This window comes from Centruroides vittatus, unplaced genomic scaffold (assembly GCF_030686945.1).
Source record: "Centruroides vittatus isolate TY-2023 unplaced genomic scaffold, ASM3068694v2 contig_1381, whole genome shotgun sequence".
Lineage (NCBI taxonomy): Eukaryota > Metazoa > Arthropoda > Arachnida > Scorpiones > Buthidae > Centruroides > Centruroides vittatus.
This window is the reverse complement of record NW_027120867.1, coordinates 305877-321464: the sequence shown is the minus strand read 5'-3', so window position 1 is coordinate 321464 and position 15588 is coordinate 305877. Positions and strand designations below refer to the sequence as shown.

The 15588-nt window shown below is 31.8% G+C and overlaps 1 protein-coding gene across 1 annotated transcript in view; it reads left to right on the top strand.

The window, feature by feature from the left end:
* The window catches only part of LOC136990912 (cytosolic phospholipase A2-like), a 45871-nt gene extending 35260 nt beyond the window's left edge, over positions 1-10611 (top strand). The window contains exons 13-19 of the mRNA XM_067289378.1: positions 1177-1314; positions 2667-2816; positions 2897-2972; positions 3990-4180; positions 4500-4681; positions 7881-8073; positions 10146-10611. Coding sequence (XP_067145479.1) covers positions 1177-1314; positions 2667-2816; positions 2897-2972; positions 3990-4180; positions 4500-4681; positions 7881-8073; positions 10146-10426 — 1211 coding nt within the window. The 3' untranslated portion in view covers positions 10427-10611. The remainder of the gene's footprint in view (positions 1-1176; positions 1315-2666; positions 2817-2896; positions 2973-3989; positions 4181-4499; positions 4682-7880; positions 8074-10145) is intronic.
* Positions 10612-15588: the final 4977 nt, after the last annotated feature.

The window sequence follows — 15588 nt, the reverse complement described above, 5'->3', positions numbered from 1 at the left end:
ATTTTCTTTAATTAATTCTTTTGCCACCAAAATTTTGGTCAGAGAAAACAAAACTACATATTTTAAATTGTCTCCTTTAAGAATTTTCTTAAATTTTGTAAATCTTTTTGTAAATTTAAAATTTTATTTGTCCTGGCAATTTTAATCAAAACTACATACGTTATGCTAAATTCTGTTAGTGCCATGGTACACTCCAAATGACGGCACATTTCCTTATAGATTTTCAGTATGGCTGTATGCCAAATTATATTTTAAGTTTAGTTCGTAGTCTTTAGCATATTTCCTTTGTTCTTTGATTTTTATACCTCCGAGAATCTTCTACTTTTTAAAATTATTCTTCCCCCTTGGAAGTGAAGGCCACTTCCAGGAGTTATCGACGAACGAGAAGTTACCCGAGGGCACACGTGTGGAGAAAGAGTCGCTTTTTGGCTGGTTCTCGTAGCGAGAGGATGAACAGGAGAATAGGAGAGTTGTCACATATCCGAGAGATGGGTGAAGCCAGTTTGGGGAAGAGAGACTCCCGAACTTCTTGGAATTATGTTAGTGTTGAAGTCGGCGTCTCGACTCGACAAGTTTTGGGATCGGACGGACAAACGACGATTTGGACTAGAAATTTACAGAAACCGTCTCGGACTAAGGAAAGACGAACGAAAGTGTGAATTGTGCCCAAGCAAGTTTTTGTGTGGTCTCTCGTGACAACAGAAAGACGTTCATATAATCTGAGTTCTTTATTCTTTCTGCCATCTTTGATACTTTTTCCCCTAATCATGTTTTCCGCTTTCCTTTAGTATAAGTTAGTTTTAAGGAGATTTTTGGGTAATAAGTAATCTGTAATCTTGTGTTTTTTGTACGTGTCGTGATATTCTGTAATTATCCAGCCGACGATCGTATTTTGTGTTACTGCCGGAGCATCTGTCCTAGAGTTGGCATCCGTTACCTATCCCGTACCTAGTTAAAAATGCAATTTATTTTACGTGATAGAAGACACGTGCAGTAAATATTATTTCTTTTTTTTAAGTTTTTGTGCATTTGCCTTAGTGGGCTAACAAAAATCCTTTCATATCTTACACCAGTAACTTAGAATTTAACTTAATTTTGACAGGAGTGTTAAGTCTTTCCCCTAACTAAATAAAAGTAAAGTTGGATACTAAATAAAATTTATCTTTTTTCATAAAGAATGGCTCGAATTTTCACCCTACGAAATCGGCATTGCAAAATATGGAACTTTTATGAAGACGGAACACTTTGGTTGCAAGTTCTACAAAGGGAGAATAGTGAAGAAGTACGAAGAATGTCCTTTACATTATTTGCAAGGTTAAAGTTGTATTTTTAATATATTATAGAAACATATATATACAATAATTTGAATAACAATTGACTGAATTCGGTTATTAATGTACAGTTTCTAGAAAATGTCTAGAAGTAAATTTTTAATTCAATTGCAGTTCTAGACATTTTCTGGGGTTAAAGTTTTACAAAGCAATAACTTCATCTACCTCCAGAATATATTTACGACATTTCTAAAATAAATTAATTTGTAGCTTGTAAATATAGGGTTCCTATGCACCTCGAAAATTGGAAAATGGGGATTTTGTGTTAGGAAAGTCGAGGAATTTGTCTGCTTAGCTGCCTCGTCGATTTTGTTTACGGAATACGGCCGACCGAGTGTAGCGGTAAGAAGTAATGCTGCAACCTTTATTACGAATATAACGAGAATCTGTTTTTTCTGTCAAAACATTTTAGTATTAGAGGACACCAATAGATGTACAAATCCGTCTTTTATAAAATTTTTGTCTTTTTCTTATGCGCTTAATTGCTTTCTTTATCTGATATCGTTGAAACCGTCTTCCAAAAACACTGAAAATTTTTCTGGGATGCTTAGTGCCGAACCTTGCACAATTGCATATAATGAATTAATTTTAATTTTATGCGTGTAATAAGTTTTACTTATTGTTCTATTGTATTGTAAGAATATATTTTAAAATTACTGAAAATCAGAACTTTAAATCAAATTGTTTAATGTTTTGATAGTTAATACAAAGGTTTACTTTTACCAACAGTTGCAGGTCGCTTTTAAACTAGCATTAATTGCTTATGCGAAGAATTATTATAAAATGCAACACCGAGGAGAGCATTGCTAAATTCTGCGGATCGAACGGCCTCTAATATAATATTCTGCCAGATCGGTCGAAATTGTCGAATTTTAAACATTTTGAAATTTTAAAAACTTTATTGTGAATTTGAGAGAATAATCTGTAATACTCCTGATAATGTAACATCAATTAAAATTTTTCCAAAATATTTTAACCCCCTCCACACAATTATTGTTTGCGCCTTCAATTCGAGGTAAGGCGTTAATGAATTGATTTTAAACAACGAGAACAAAATACCGACGCACGTACTATACTTTTCGGCACAGTCTTTGGAATGAATCGACTGTGCAAAAAAGAGGGATAGACGTACTCGACGCTCGCGGTAAGTAAAATGCCGTTTTATTACGTCTATATTCCATACCGTAAGAAATGCGAGGGTCGGGGAAAGTCGTTGAATTCGAAATAAAAATTTGAGTAGGAACCCCGAACGAAATCTAGTGATGTTTAGTTACTTGATTATTAATTAATAATTTATATATTATATTATATTTACTTAAATTTATGTCGTTATAGGTGTTTGGGGAAGTGCCTTTTGTATCCTTTTCAAAAGACTAATTCAAGATAAAACAAGATTATCATTATTATTAGGAAACAATTCAAGTGAAGAAAAGGATGAATATCCAGAACCGGGAATGGAAGAGGAACAATTAAGATGTACAGCTGGTATTTTATGTTGATATTTCATAATAACTGAAAATTCTGATAATTTATAGAGCCATCTTATGATCTAAAAATATTTGTAGAAAATATGTGTTTTGAAGAAAGTGAAGAAGAGAATGATACTGGAAACAGTTCTGATAGTGATTGTGAAAGTGATAAGTATGAATTATTTATATTTATATATTTTTAATTTAAAAATATCTGTTTTAACATAATAAATATTTAATAAATTAACAAAAATTATTGGGTTATAATTTGGCTAGTTAAATCAATCGTGGTTTATAGACCTAACCGAGATCGAAATACGATAGAGTCCCGTACGATGCGAGGGATTCGTCACTCGTTACAGGAAATTGCGTTATCGAAGCCTGCATTATCGCACGATTTTTGAAAGTTTAACCTCGGTCTATAAGTTGGAAAAAAACGCTTACCTCCGATCGACAAAATTCGAGGGTTGTTGCTTGCTTTATTTGCGCATTGTACGGGACTCTACTGTATATATTTGATTTGAGAATTATTTTAAAATACATACAATTTATACTAGGAATAAGTATTGTATATTTGAATTTTAAAAATAAATACTTAATGCCTGCTGCTATCTGCATTGACCAGATAGTTTACGACGAGTCTTGTTTACACACACAAAAAAGATTGACCAGTGCTGAGCTACTCTTGGGGCTGACTCTCTCTTGTCTCTATCCTTGGATCAGTGAATTATTTCCAGGAAAATCTTTCTGGACACTAGGTTGTCCTAATTGAAAGGTAATCTTAATGAAAACTTAGGGTGGTCTTTCATTAGCCCCAAGGACTGCCCACCATATGCCCGTTGGTGACTTATCTCTACAATTATATTCAGATTATTTATACATCATTATATATAACAGATTCTAAGTAATTATAACGTGATAAATACCGACTCGAGGATGAAACTTGTTTGCTACCTTGGCTTTTTGTAGATTCGGGGTTTGTTGATTTTAGTTAATCCAAACTATTGCTAATGGATCCTATGTTCTCGCACGAAGGTAGCCAGTGTTTATTCGTTTCATTAGGACTAGGAATTTTTTTAATTACAATTTTGTATATTTACAATGTATATTTTATCGGATTTATTAATACGATTTTGTTTCTGTCAACTTTTATTTACAAAATTATTAATTATATTTTATTTTATTCCAGAGAAAATGAAACTTCACTAACCAAACAGGTACAAAAATCATTCTGGCAGCAATTTATTGATAATGTATGTACCAGTTCCGTGTTAGACACCAGAAAAGGAAGAGCTGGATTAATTTTAAATCCATTAAGAGGCCTGTCTTTAGTCAATTGTTTTCCATTTTCTCCATTCTCTCCAACATCTCCAAGTGATGGTATGTATATTACGTAATACTGTTTTTGCTTTTATATTTAACAAGATGTTCCAATCGTTTATCGATCTTTTTGATTTTGCTTTATGTAAATTCGTGCTTTTGTGATATCGTTGGTAAAGTCAAGTTAATCCAATTTACTTGAAAATATTTAATATTGCAATATACTGAGGAATACAGTAGACGACGATGATTACGTTACAATATTTTGGTAGGATAATATAGTTGTAATAATTTTAACTGGGTTATTTTTTTGTGGTAAATAAAAACTAGAAGGATGGAATTTAAATTAATCAATTAACGATGTGTAATTTCATTTTAGATGAATTATTCAAAGGTTTAAAAGAACTCATTCCTACGACGACAAAAACATTGTATCTCGTGGATGGCGGCTTAACGTTTAATTTCCCTTTTCCTCTCTTACAACGACCGCAGCGAGGTGTCACTTTTTATTTGGCATTCGATTTCAGCAGTAGAGAAGACGAAAATATTCCATGTTTTAAAGTAAGAGGCTTTATTTTGTTGCTATGTTTATCTAATAGTAAAGAAGTTTAGAAGTAGTGAGACATATTGTTTAATCGAGATAGCAATTTTTAAAGTTAATTTATCAGTTTTTATTAATTAAGTGATACAGACAAGACACTGTAAATGATCATAAGCCTGATGCTATGGTATCTCGGCTCAATACTGTCTTCTGAAATAAAAATCTTTTCATTTTACCACACATTTTTTTAATATATGCTTTGAGTTGCATAAATCAGTTTCTAGATTTTTAATTAAAATTTTATATACAGATTCTGTCTCCAGACACAGAAAAAAAATCAGGTTAAAGTGTACCTAGGTAACCCCTATGGTGGCACTTCCAGAATCTCGATAAAAATTTGCATTTCTAATTGCAAATGCTAATTTGTGGGCCCAAGGCCGCACGTTCTAACCTAACCTAACTTATTTAATAAATTACCAAATTATTCTTTTCTTCTGTTTGCTGGAATCAGGGAACACATTCTAACCTAACCTAACCATAATTATTGGTAATTTATTAGGGAATAGAATAGGTTAGGTTAGGTTAGGTGTTCCCTGATTCCAGCAAACAGAAGAAAAGAATAATTTGGTAATTTATTAGAATAGGTTAGGTTAGGTTATAACACGCGTCCTCGGGCCCACAAAAATTAAAAATTTGCATTTCTAATCGCAAATGCCGCCGTAGGGGTTACCTAGGTACACTTTAACCGAAAATCATTAAAACACATAATAATAAACCAAGAATACGATACTTGTTTTTCATAATGTAAAATTCAAAATCCCGCAACAATTTAATATTATTTTTTAGCTCTCGTGACTTGTTATACACTCCGTTATTACCATAATATTCTCAAAGAACACTAAGTTAGTGTTTTATGTTAGTACATGTAGATGAAAAACTGTTCAAAAAATGTTTAATTCTGTATTTTGATTTCTTTCATAAATAGTGATGCAATGATAGAGCACTGACATAAAACTAATTTAAACCAACAAAACTGTTTAGAGGCTTGCTTCGGGTCCACACGAAAACTTTCTTGTGTAGACCCGAAGCAAGTCTCTAAATGGAGCCGAAAACATTTAACAATTAAACACCTGCTGGAAAATGTTCTTGGTTTTTAATATTATATATGATAAATCGATTTGTTACATGTAACGTAGAAATTACAATACAGTCGGTATACAGAAGTAGAGTTTATTTATATATTCTGGTTTTATTTCACTAGTTAGAAAGCAATCAAATGTGTGATGAGTGCAGTTAAACAAATACACGGTGCTTTATAATGTATTATATCCATTTTCTGGATAAATACGAATAAAAATACAATATTAATTTTTCAAAAAGTTTATTAAATAAGATTAACATCATTGGATTTGAATATGTAAAATACTTTTTGAGAAAAATTTACAGGCTTAACTCACTAATACAGCAGCCTATGTTCCAGACCACTGATGTAGAGCAAATAGTCTTATAAGTTAAAGCAAAACATGGTCAATTTTAAGTACTTTCATTTAACTTGCTTTGTATCATGACCTCTGATGATGTATTTATCTAAATTAGAAATGGATTAATCTAAGTTTTGGCTTTTTAAATCCTTGGAGTACACTGCATCTGATTACAGTGCATTCTGATGCAGTGTACTCCAAGAAGGAGTTGTCAGAATCAAAAGAAATTGTACAGTACACGTGTGGGTGTAACAGTGATAGAAGTGATTACAAAATAAAAGCAAAAGGATCCTTTATTGCAGGAAAAACTACAAATGAAAGTTCTACTACCCTGTTGGGCCATTTCTAGCACGAATACACGAGGTGATACGGGTGAGCATGGAGGTGTACAGGTGCCTTATGGTGTCCTGCGACATCTCAGTTCGGTTACTTGTAGCAACCGAACTGAGATGTTGCAGTTTGACCAACTTGGCATCCCAGACGATACCAGACATGCTTGATTGGTGACAAATCAGGGATGTGTGGTAATGTGATGGAGGTAGTCCTATGATGCACTTGTGTGTGGTCGAACATTGCCCTATTGGAAAATGGCTCTTGGAAGTCCTGCCGTGAGAGAGAATACAATGGCAGGGCTATTCTCTCTCATGGCAGGGCTCTTAATATACTGCTGGGTTGTCATGGTTTCTTGGATTACTACTAGAGGTGACTGGCTGTTGTATGTGATGGCACCCCAGACTGTCATACCAGCTGCGGGGTGGTTACTACTTCAAAATGTAGGCAGGATTGAGGCGTTAACCATGGGAGGCCCCAGATATGAATGCAGTCATTGTCAGTGCCCAAACTGAATCTGGATTCATTGCTGTAGATGACCCGGTTCCATTCCATTGCAGTCCAATCCCATCAGAAGCAACATCATTCCAAATGGTAATGGTGGGTAGCTATCAATGGCTGATGCAATACCAAATGTTCCTCACCCAGGTGCCTGGAAATGGTACAGACAGACATGGGCCTCTATTGATGGCACCACCTGTGTCCGGATGGTGGATAATGATCAGGTTGGCTATGTGCATGCTTGTCAGAGAACCACGCAAGCTCTCTCTCATCCACTGCTTGCAATACCTCCTAGTATTGTCAGAACAGCCTAGGCTATTTGGCAAGATGAACATATGGCTTCTCTTAACCCAATAATATTTTCCCCTCTCAAACTCAGTTAGTTGTCTTTATGTCAGAATCAAAGATCATACAAACATCTCTAGTGATACAGTATCCTACTGCAACAGATAAACTATAAATAGGATGCATTTTAACATCCTCTGCTGGCATTATGCGACGAGCCATCACCCTATGTAAGTTCTCATTTTCACATCTGCTTAAGACTTGTTGCATGCCAAGTTTTGCAGCAATACGGCAACTCCTTCCTCCTAATTTTTATGGAAACGAGTGTGTATTAAAATTATTTCTTGCTAAGTAAATAAATCAAGTAATAATTTCATCAGTAAAACACTTTCCAGAAAGAGAAAATAAAATAATTCAATTTTTTATTATTATTATAGTTTTGAGAGTTAGTTTGAGGAGGTTAATTTTACAATATTTTCACCTTGATATTACTTGAACTTATCATAGAAATGTGGATTATAATTCTTGGATTTTCTTTTATTTCTTAATAATTGTAAATAGTCGTGTATTCAATTATTCGAAATTTTAACTTGTAAAAGTAAATTTAATTTTATTTTTGCAGGAATTACTGTTGTCAGAATGTTGGGCAAGAGCCAACCACTGTCCATTTCCTCCAATTTCGGAGCTTATTGTGCAGTACAAAGATCAACCGTTGCAAGAATGCTACATATTTAAACATCCCACCGATACAAACTGTCCTACTATTCTATATTTTCCGTTAGTTAATTCAAGTTTTAGAGAATTTAAAGAACCCGGTACGTATTAGCATATTAAATTATTGTAATCGAGTACAGTGGGGTGTTGATTATTTGAAAAATAAAATAACCAAATGACATCAGTGAGTATTAATTACATACAAATTTTGTAACGACAACTGTTGACACTCTTCCTCTTCTAAAGGGCCCCCTATTTGGCTATCTTATTACAGTCAAACCTGTCTATAACAGAACCCCAAGGGACCAAACAACTCTTCCATAGTAGACAGATTTCTGCTATATATACTATAGGTATGCCTTGATTAATGCAATTAATAAATTTCTGAATAATACCACATATATCGAAATTGCATTAATTGAATACGGTGGTATCTCAGTTCTCAACCGAACAATCACCGCCCACTAGAACAAATTTTCAGTTAATAACAAATATTTTTCATCCATCCATAAAAAGGTTCTCAAAGATAAAAATGAGTAACCAGTTTAAAAATAAAATAAAACCCTTGTCAGACAAAATTATACTCAATTCACTCTTTATCAATGTCTACTTGTGTATTAAATTTCCACGCCTTAACTTATTTTTTACTATTGTACTAGAATTAAAATTAATATTTTTACTTTATTTAAGGTAAATACCTTTTTATTCCTTCCCTATAAGTGCAATTGGTCCTCCAAAAGGTCCAGCTCTGATTATTTTCAATAATTGACGCTCACTCTACATGATGAATAGCAAAAGAAAAACTTGATACTTTAAAATAACAGATACCTATTCTTTAAAGTTTTATAAATTCACTGTTTTGAACAGCACTTCAAATTCATTAGCACTGTGGAAGCAATATTTCAACCCTGATAATGAAATCAATTTTTCACAATTTCACTGTCTTTTTTAATCAATTTTCAGAAATATTTCATATCATACACATGTCCAAAACTTAAGGATGAACACAATTGCTAGTGGTGATATATATAAAAAGTCACCGAGCCAGTTGGCGAAGAACCTGCCACAATGTTACGAGTACCGAATTTCAGTTCGAGACGGACATATTCCATACTGATAGGTCTCTCTGCCCGGGTATTGTAAGCACTTTCCACCATTTTCCACCTATGCCTAACTGTTGTATGCATCTTTTTCACCAAAGACTTACTTTTATTGCCTTGATTTGAAAAATCCTACACGTTGTTGTTGTATTACCCTATGTTAGATGTCAAGTAATACAGTTCTTTGTCTACAATTGTCATCCGTGCGTATCTTTCGTCGTACGAAATTTTTCAATTAACTACTATATAGCAGAATTCATTTATAAATGTTTATAAATATGTAGTGACCCAGAAGAAAGTTACATACATACATACAATAATAAACCAAAGTTTATTGTTCACGTATGTATTGTAAGTGTCGTGTTCTCAGTGAGTGGAGCTATGCTTGAAACATGTAGAGCATGTAATTTTCTATCGATAATATTAATAAAGTGTACAATGTATTTCTCTCTTCGGTTATCTTGTTTTGGGTTATCCTATGTAATAATAAATTAATTTCAAGTTATATATAGTAGTATTGTTACAGTGGCATAGCAAACATAACTGGCGCTCGGGGCACGACACTTTATTGGCGCCCCAATCCAGAAACACATATAGTTTGTCTTGGAGACCATTTGGGTACTCGGTGCACGATAGACCTCCTTGCAACCCCCTCGCTACGCCACTATATTGTTATCACATTCAGAATAGTATATAATTTAGTTCATTATCACAATTTTAGACATTTTAAGTACTACTAAAATTTTAAAAAAATCAACGTTTTCATTAAAACTATTATTACATAATGTTAGATATAAAAATTGTAGCAATTATGTAATTTCTCTCATTGTTTGGCATCACATTTCCATTTGCACATGCTATTTCAAACTTTCAAGCACTATAATCTCAATTCCAAAACTATCGTTAAGTGGATTGTCGGAATGAAGGTCTGTCGAGACATACTTGTATACTTCTTGTACTTCTACTTCTTATTTAATCTCCTTTGTAATGATATTATTGATGAATAAATATATTCAAAATATTAAAAGTAATAATAAATTTAAAAACAAGAAAAATTAATTTTTTTTTTGCAGGAATTTTGAGAGAGACGGAAGAAGAAAAGGAATTTGCCGACTTCCACATATTTGGCAATTCGAAAGAGTCGTTTTCCATTTACAATTTCAAATATACTTACCGTCAGTTTGAAAGAATCTCGAAATTAATGGAATATAACGTCTTAAACAACAAAGAAGTGATAATTAATAGCATAGAGGAAGAAATTTGCCGATGTAGATCCCAAGGAGGAAAACTTGCATTTTCGTTCCCTCTGCAGAAACGTTTTCCGGAAATGCCTCTAAATAACGTTAAAGTTTGATATCGCATTCGGGAACGATCTCTCTCTTTTCTAAGAATTTACTTTGATAATTAATTTTTACTTTTGACAAACAATGAAACTAGTCATTGTATACAGTATTAGATTATACAGTATATATTTTTTATGATAATATCAGATATGGATTTTCTATTTTAAATAAATATTAAGACAATAATATTTAGTAAAGATATTCATGTGAAAATTATCATCGGAATATATTTTTGTATTTGTTTTATATTTAAGTAACTTAAGATTTTATTTATTTTACAAAGATTATTCACTGATATTATCATACGTATAATGATTTCGTATATTCATTTCGGTTTATTGTCCTATTCGGTACGATTCAAAAACATCAGTATTTATGATTAACATTTTTATTTAGTACAATAGATGCTCTATTATTCAGAAAGTTCATTAAAAATTTATTCTAGATAACTGTAAGTAACAGCTAATCCACATTAAACAAACGAAAGTATCGAATTTTAGAAAATTATCATAAAATTTACTCGTGGTATTGCAAGATTACGCAATTCTGTACAAGTATCGTCCGGTAAAAAATGTTTCTCCGTATGTAAGCTAATGCCATTTGAATTTCGTATCTTAGGATTGTCATCTTAGGATTTTGGGACATATACATCCCTTTTTAAATATTCAATTAATCTGATTCTGGATGATAGAGAACCTGTTGTATATAAATATTACTTGAAGAATTAAGAATTTTATTCAATTTTAGATTTAGAGATAGAATTTGTTAATTTTTAACATATTTAAATATATATACAGTAGAGCGTCGAAAATCGGAATCGGTTGGGGACTGGGGTTGTTCCGATTAGTCATTTGTTCCGATTACCGACTTTGTATGAAAAAATATATTAATCTGTCCGACGTTCAAACTTTTCTCCGTTGCGTGTCGCTTCGTGTTGAATTTTTGTCGATTTTAAGCCTAACGAAAATTTTTATAATAATAGTCGAGGCTATCGTATCGTTAAAAATTATTTCTTCATTTTGTACAAACAAAATAAATATATTGAAGAATATAAAAAACATGAAAATTATACTTTAGAAGTAAATCTAGTATCAAAAACGTTCGATTCGACACGACACGGTCCGACTGAAAATCGTTCCGATTACCGGCCATTCCTATTACCGACGTTCCGATTAACGACGCTCTACTGTATATATATATATATATTCTATCCTTAAGAGTACAATATACTACGGTGAAATCTGATCAGAGTGTATAATGTTTGAGTAAGGTTATTGACAACATTCCATCACTCTTGTCAGTTAAATAAAAATTAAATTATAGTCCATGCAGTGAAAGAGTAGACATCAAAGGAGATATGTAATTAATATTAGAACTAAGAGTAAGTAATAAGATTGTATAAAAATGAAACAGCCGAAAGAGATCGGATCCGTGTGTCAATTCCCAAGAGTATAGCCACGTCTTGTTCCTTCCCTTTCATCTGACGTAGACCCTTCCGGTTCAGGCTGACTTATGTCTACTCTTTCAGTGCACAAACTATAACTAGCCTGATAGTGTTTCAGCATTTGGTCGGTGTCTAGTCGTATAACAAGAGTGATAAAGGTCGAAACTATTGTCAAGGAGAATGTCGTCAATAATTCCACTAGTGTTGTACACACAAACATAATTTATAAAATAATTATACTAAGCTTTTGCACTGTTAAATGTTTCATTTCATGAATTCTATAATATTTTATCCATTAACTTAGATTTAAGAAAAGATAATATTGAATTTTTTATATTAAAATCTATATAGCTAATATAAAGAAAATTATAGAAAATCTAAATAAACGATACTTGGCTCTTTCTATCGTCTTTTCCATAAGTAACATTTACAGATATTCTCGTAGCAAATTATCTCCTTGGATTGCTCGAGGATTAGATTTTTTCCCGCTTTTAAAGGTTATTCCACCTCCCTTCTTTCTTTTGATTTATAATCGAGTAAATTATCTCCACGTAAATCTTCTTTCTTCCTTACGCACACACCATTCAACTGCAGCGAATTAAATATTTGTGGCAGAGTGACTCCATTAATAAATCACATATGTAAACAGTTTATCGTAGTTTTGCAATTAGGCATTTGTGCTCAAAATGTAATTATGCTTCTGTGTAGAGAGTGATATTAATGCAAGTTTTTACTGTGATAAAATGAATTTCTTTGATGTTGTATACATTTTTCTAAAAGTTTTTTATACTTAAAACAGAACATGCATTGCTATAAAAAATGTTTATATAGCAAATATCTATTTTTCCAAAATATTTACGTACTGGAAAAATTTATATTTAAGTGTTGGCTTCTTTACATGTACTGTCGATTCACAAAACATTTTCCGTTCACAAATTATAATTTCTATCTACGTACGTAGATAGGATGCGACAGAAATGATCTGGTAAATTTGGTTTTATTCATTAATTACTGCAAAAAACTGGATGTTTTACTATAATTAACTCAAAATACACTTTTATTTAATACTATTTAAATCGTATGTATTTTTAAAGTTGTTTTTCTGTTCTATCAAAAGAACTTGATGATCTTTAAATCAGTTATTAATTTTATCTTACTTTATTATTTTGCCATTTGTAATATTGTCTTTACAGTTTTCAAACTGCTGCCTTTTAGAAAAAATCCCAAATTATGTCAAAAGTCAGTGACTCAAATTTTCCTTTTCTTTGTAACTTTCCAAATCATCAAAATTATTAGTCTGATTAATGGGCCATTTCTTCTTTTTTGAATACTTTGGAGTTTTAGTTAAACTTTGATTTAGTATTTGAATTTGACAACTTTATTGAAAGTTCAAAATTACGACTGGAATGGATAACTAGTGAGAAAATCAACACCTTACATAATTTTCCAGCACAGAGTTTGTATAACAAATGTTATGTAAGGTGTTGATTTTCTTGCTTTCAATAAACATTAGATATGTAATATCATGAATCTATTGCTACTTTTGTGTTAATTAATACTGAAATTGTTGTAGATCGGTGACTGCAACACGAAAGTACGTCGTTTGTCGAATTTTGGCTTGGCTTAGTCGACTTTAAATTAGAAAATGATTGCTAAGATCAAATTGAAGACACTTTTTTCATCTTTCACAAATGAATGCAATCCTAATTCTTCTTAAAGATTTATTCATAGTAGAATGATCAGATATATCTAATACTCTTACAACTTCTGGTGTGGTATTAGTATGAAATAGTAGATTTTTCATTTCCATGTTAATCAGATGTATCGTATTATTCTCGTAATACCAGATTAGTCACTCTGTCAATCGACTGTCAACTTCTATTCACTAGCAGACTTGATAACTACAAAAATAACTTTGTGCAATATAATTTTGATCCAAATTGTTTGCATTTGTAAAAAATAATACATCTACTGATATTAAAATTATAATAAATATTTTCAATTGCAATTCAAAACACTTGGGCTACCAGGAACAAAGCTTTAGAATATTCAAATACTATCTGCAATATTTGTCAATTCAGTAGTATTCAGATATTATACGTATTACATAAAATAATTATCCTTGATACATTTTAATATTATCACGACAGAAAAATAGACGAGGTCGACTTGAAGCGGCAGCATACCTTCCACGTTGTCGGCCGACGTTTTCGACGTGAAAACGCGTACGTCGGACGTTCGGTGCCGCCTTCCCGTAAGCCTAGAAGTTTGACGATGGCGGTTTGGAACGTCGAGCACGATTCCACCGACGTTCCGAACGTTTGAGGTACACGTTTTCACGTCGAAAACGTCTGCTGCAACCTCTCTAATTTCTGCCGTTTTGCACGAGCAGGAACTGATCTTAAATCTTGCGTGTTATTTTTATAAGGTCACATTATAATAAATGCAGTAAAACCTCTACTTTTACTCGGAATCATCGACGGTCACAAAGTGATATTTTAAGGGGGTTTCACTGTATATCTGAAGATAGCAAATTCATAAATTCAATATCAGATGAATTTAGCTACAGTACCTTATTTATATACCTCACATTGCAAGAAAAATTGACACACCTTACGGTAGTGAAAAAATAAAAAAATTTCATTACATCATCACAACACAAGGATGCATCATTGAAGAATAGTTTCATTACAAATGTTGTATATTACTAAGTGGTCAGGCCATGTTTTTTTAATTCCTGACTTGTAATAATTGTGATAAAACTACTTTTTAATGATGATTCCTTGTGTTGTAATATTGTAATGAATTATTTTTTTAATCACCATTACTAATGCTGGCTTTAAGGTGAGGCAATTTTCTTTGCACCAATGTATTATCATTATTAATACTACCACTTATATGCTGTAATATAGTTACACAGTTGTTTTTGAATCATATAACTACTTAAAATTCCATAATCGTGTAAGAGATTAAAGTAAATGGAAATTTTAGCATCTATCAGAAATAATGAATTGATTTTAAATATTATTGTTATTATTTTGTAAATATTAATAGATATCCAAGAAAACGTTTTACTGATCTATTTATCATTGTTAAATCCACTTAAATCTTCAACTAATTAAGATTGGTAAAGTTTGATAATTTTATTTTTAATAATTATGGTAAACTCATGATTATCCAAGAATAAAAAGGTAAATAATTAACTTTCCACTATCCTCATCATCCCTATAAAACATTGAATATTTTAAAATAGATAATAGTATATCTTCTAATGGTTAAAGCCTTTTTAATATTGGCAGTGGTCTTCTCATATCATATATTGTTTTTAAACATTCCAGATAATCAAGGGTCTACTATAAAACAATACTAATTTCAGAAATGCTAAAGTGAGTGCCATTAAATTGTAATTTTTATTTATACATTAGAATTGTAATTTAATTTAGAATATTAATCATTCTGAAATCAAATGAATTATATGTAATATATATATATAATTGTATTATTATATGCAATAAGTGTCCTTATATTTAATATTTTTTAAATCTGCTCTTTATACTTAATATAATAAATTTCTTCTGACTTAACGTTTGTGGTTTTATATATCATAAGCAAGTTTTTTTTAACAAACATAATAAATTTTTAAAAAATTTGGGCAATAACAGACAGGGCATGCTCCACAATATATATGACATACAACACCAAGTAACCTAAACCTTTGATGTGGAGAAT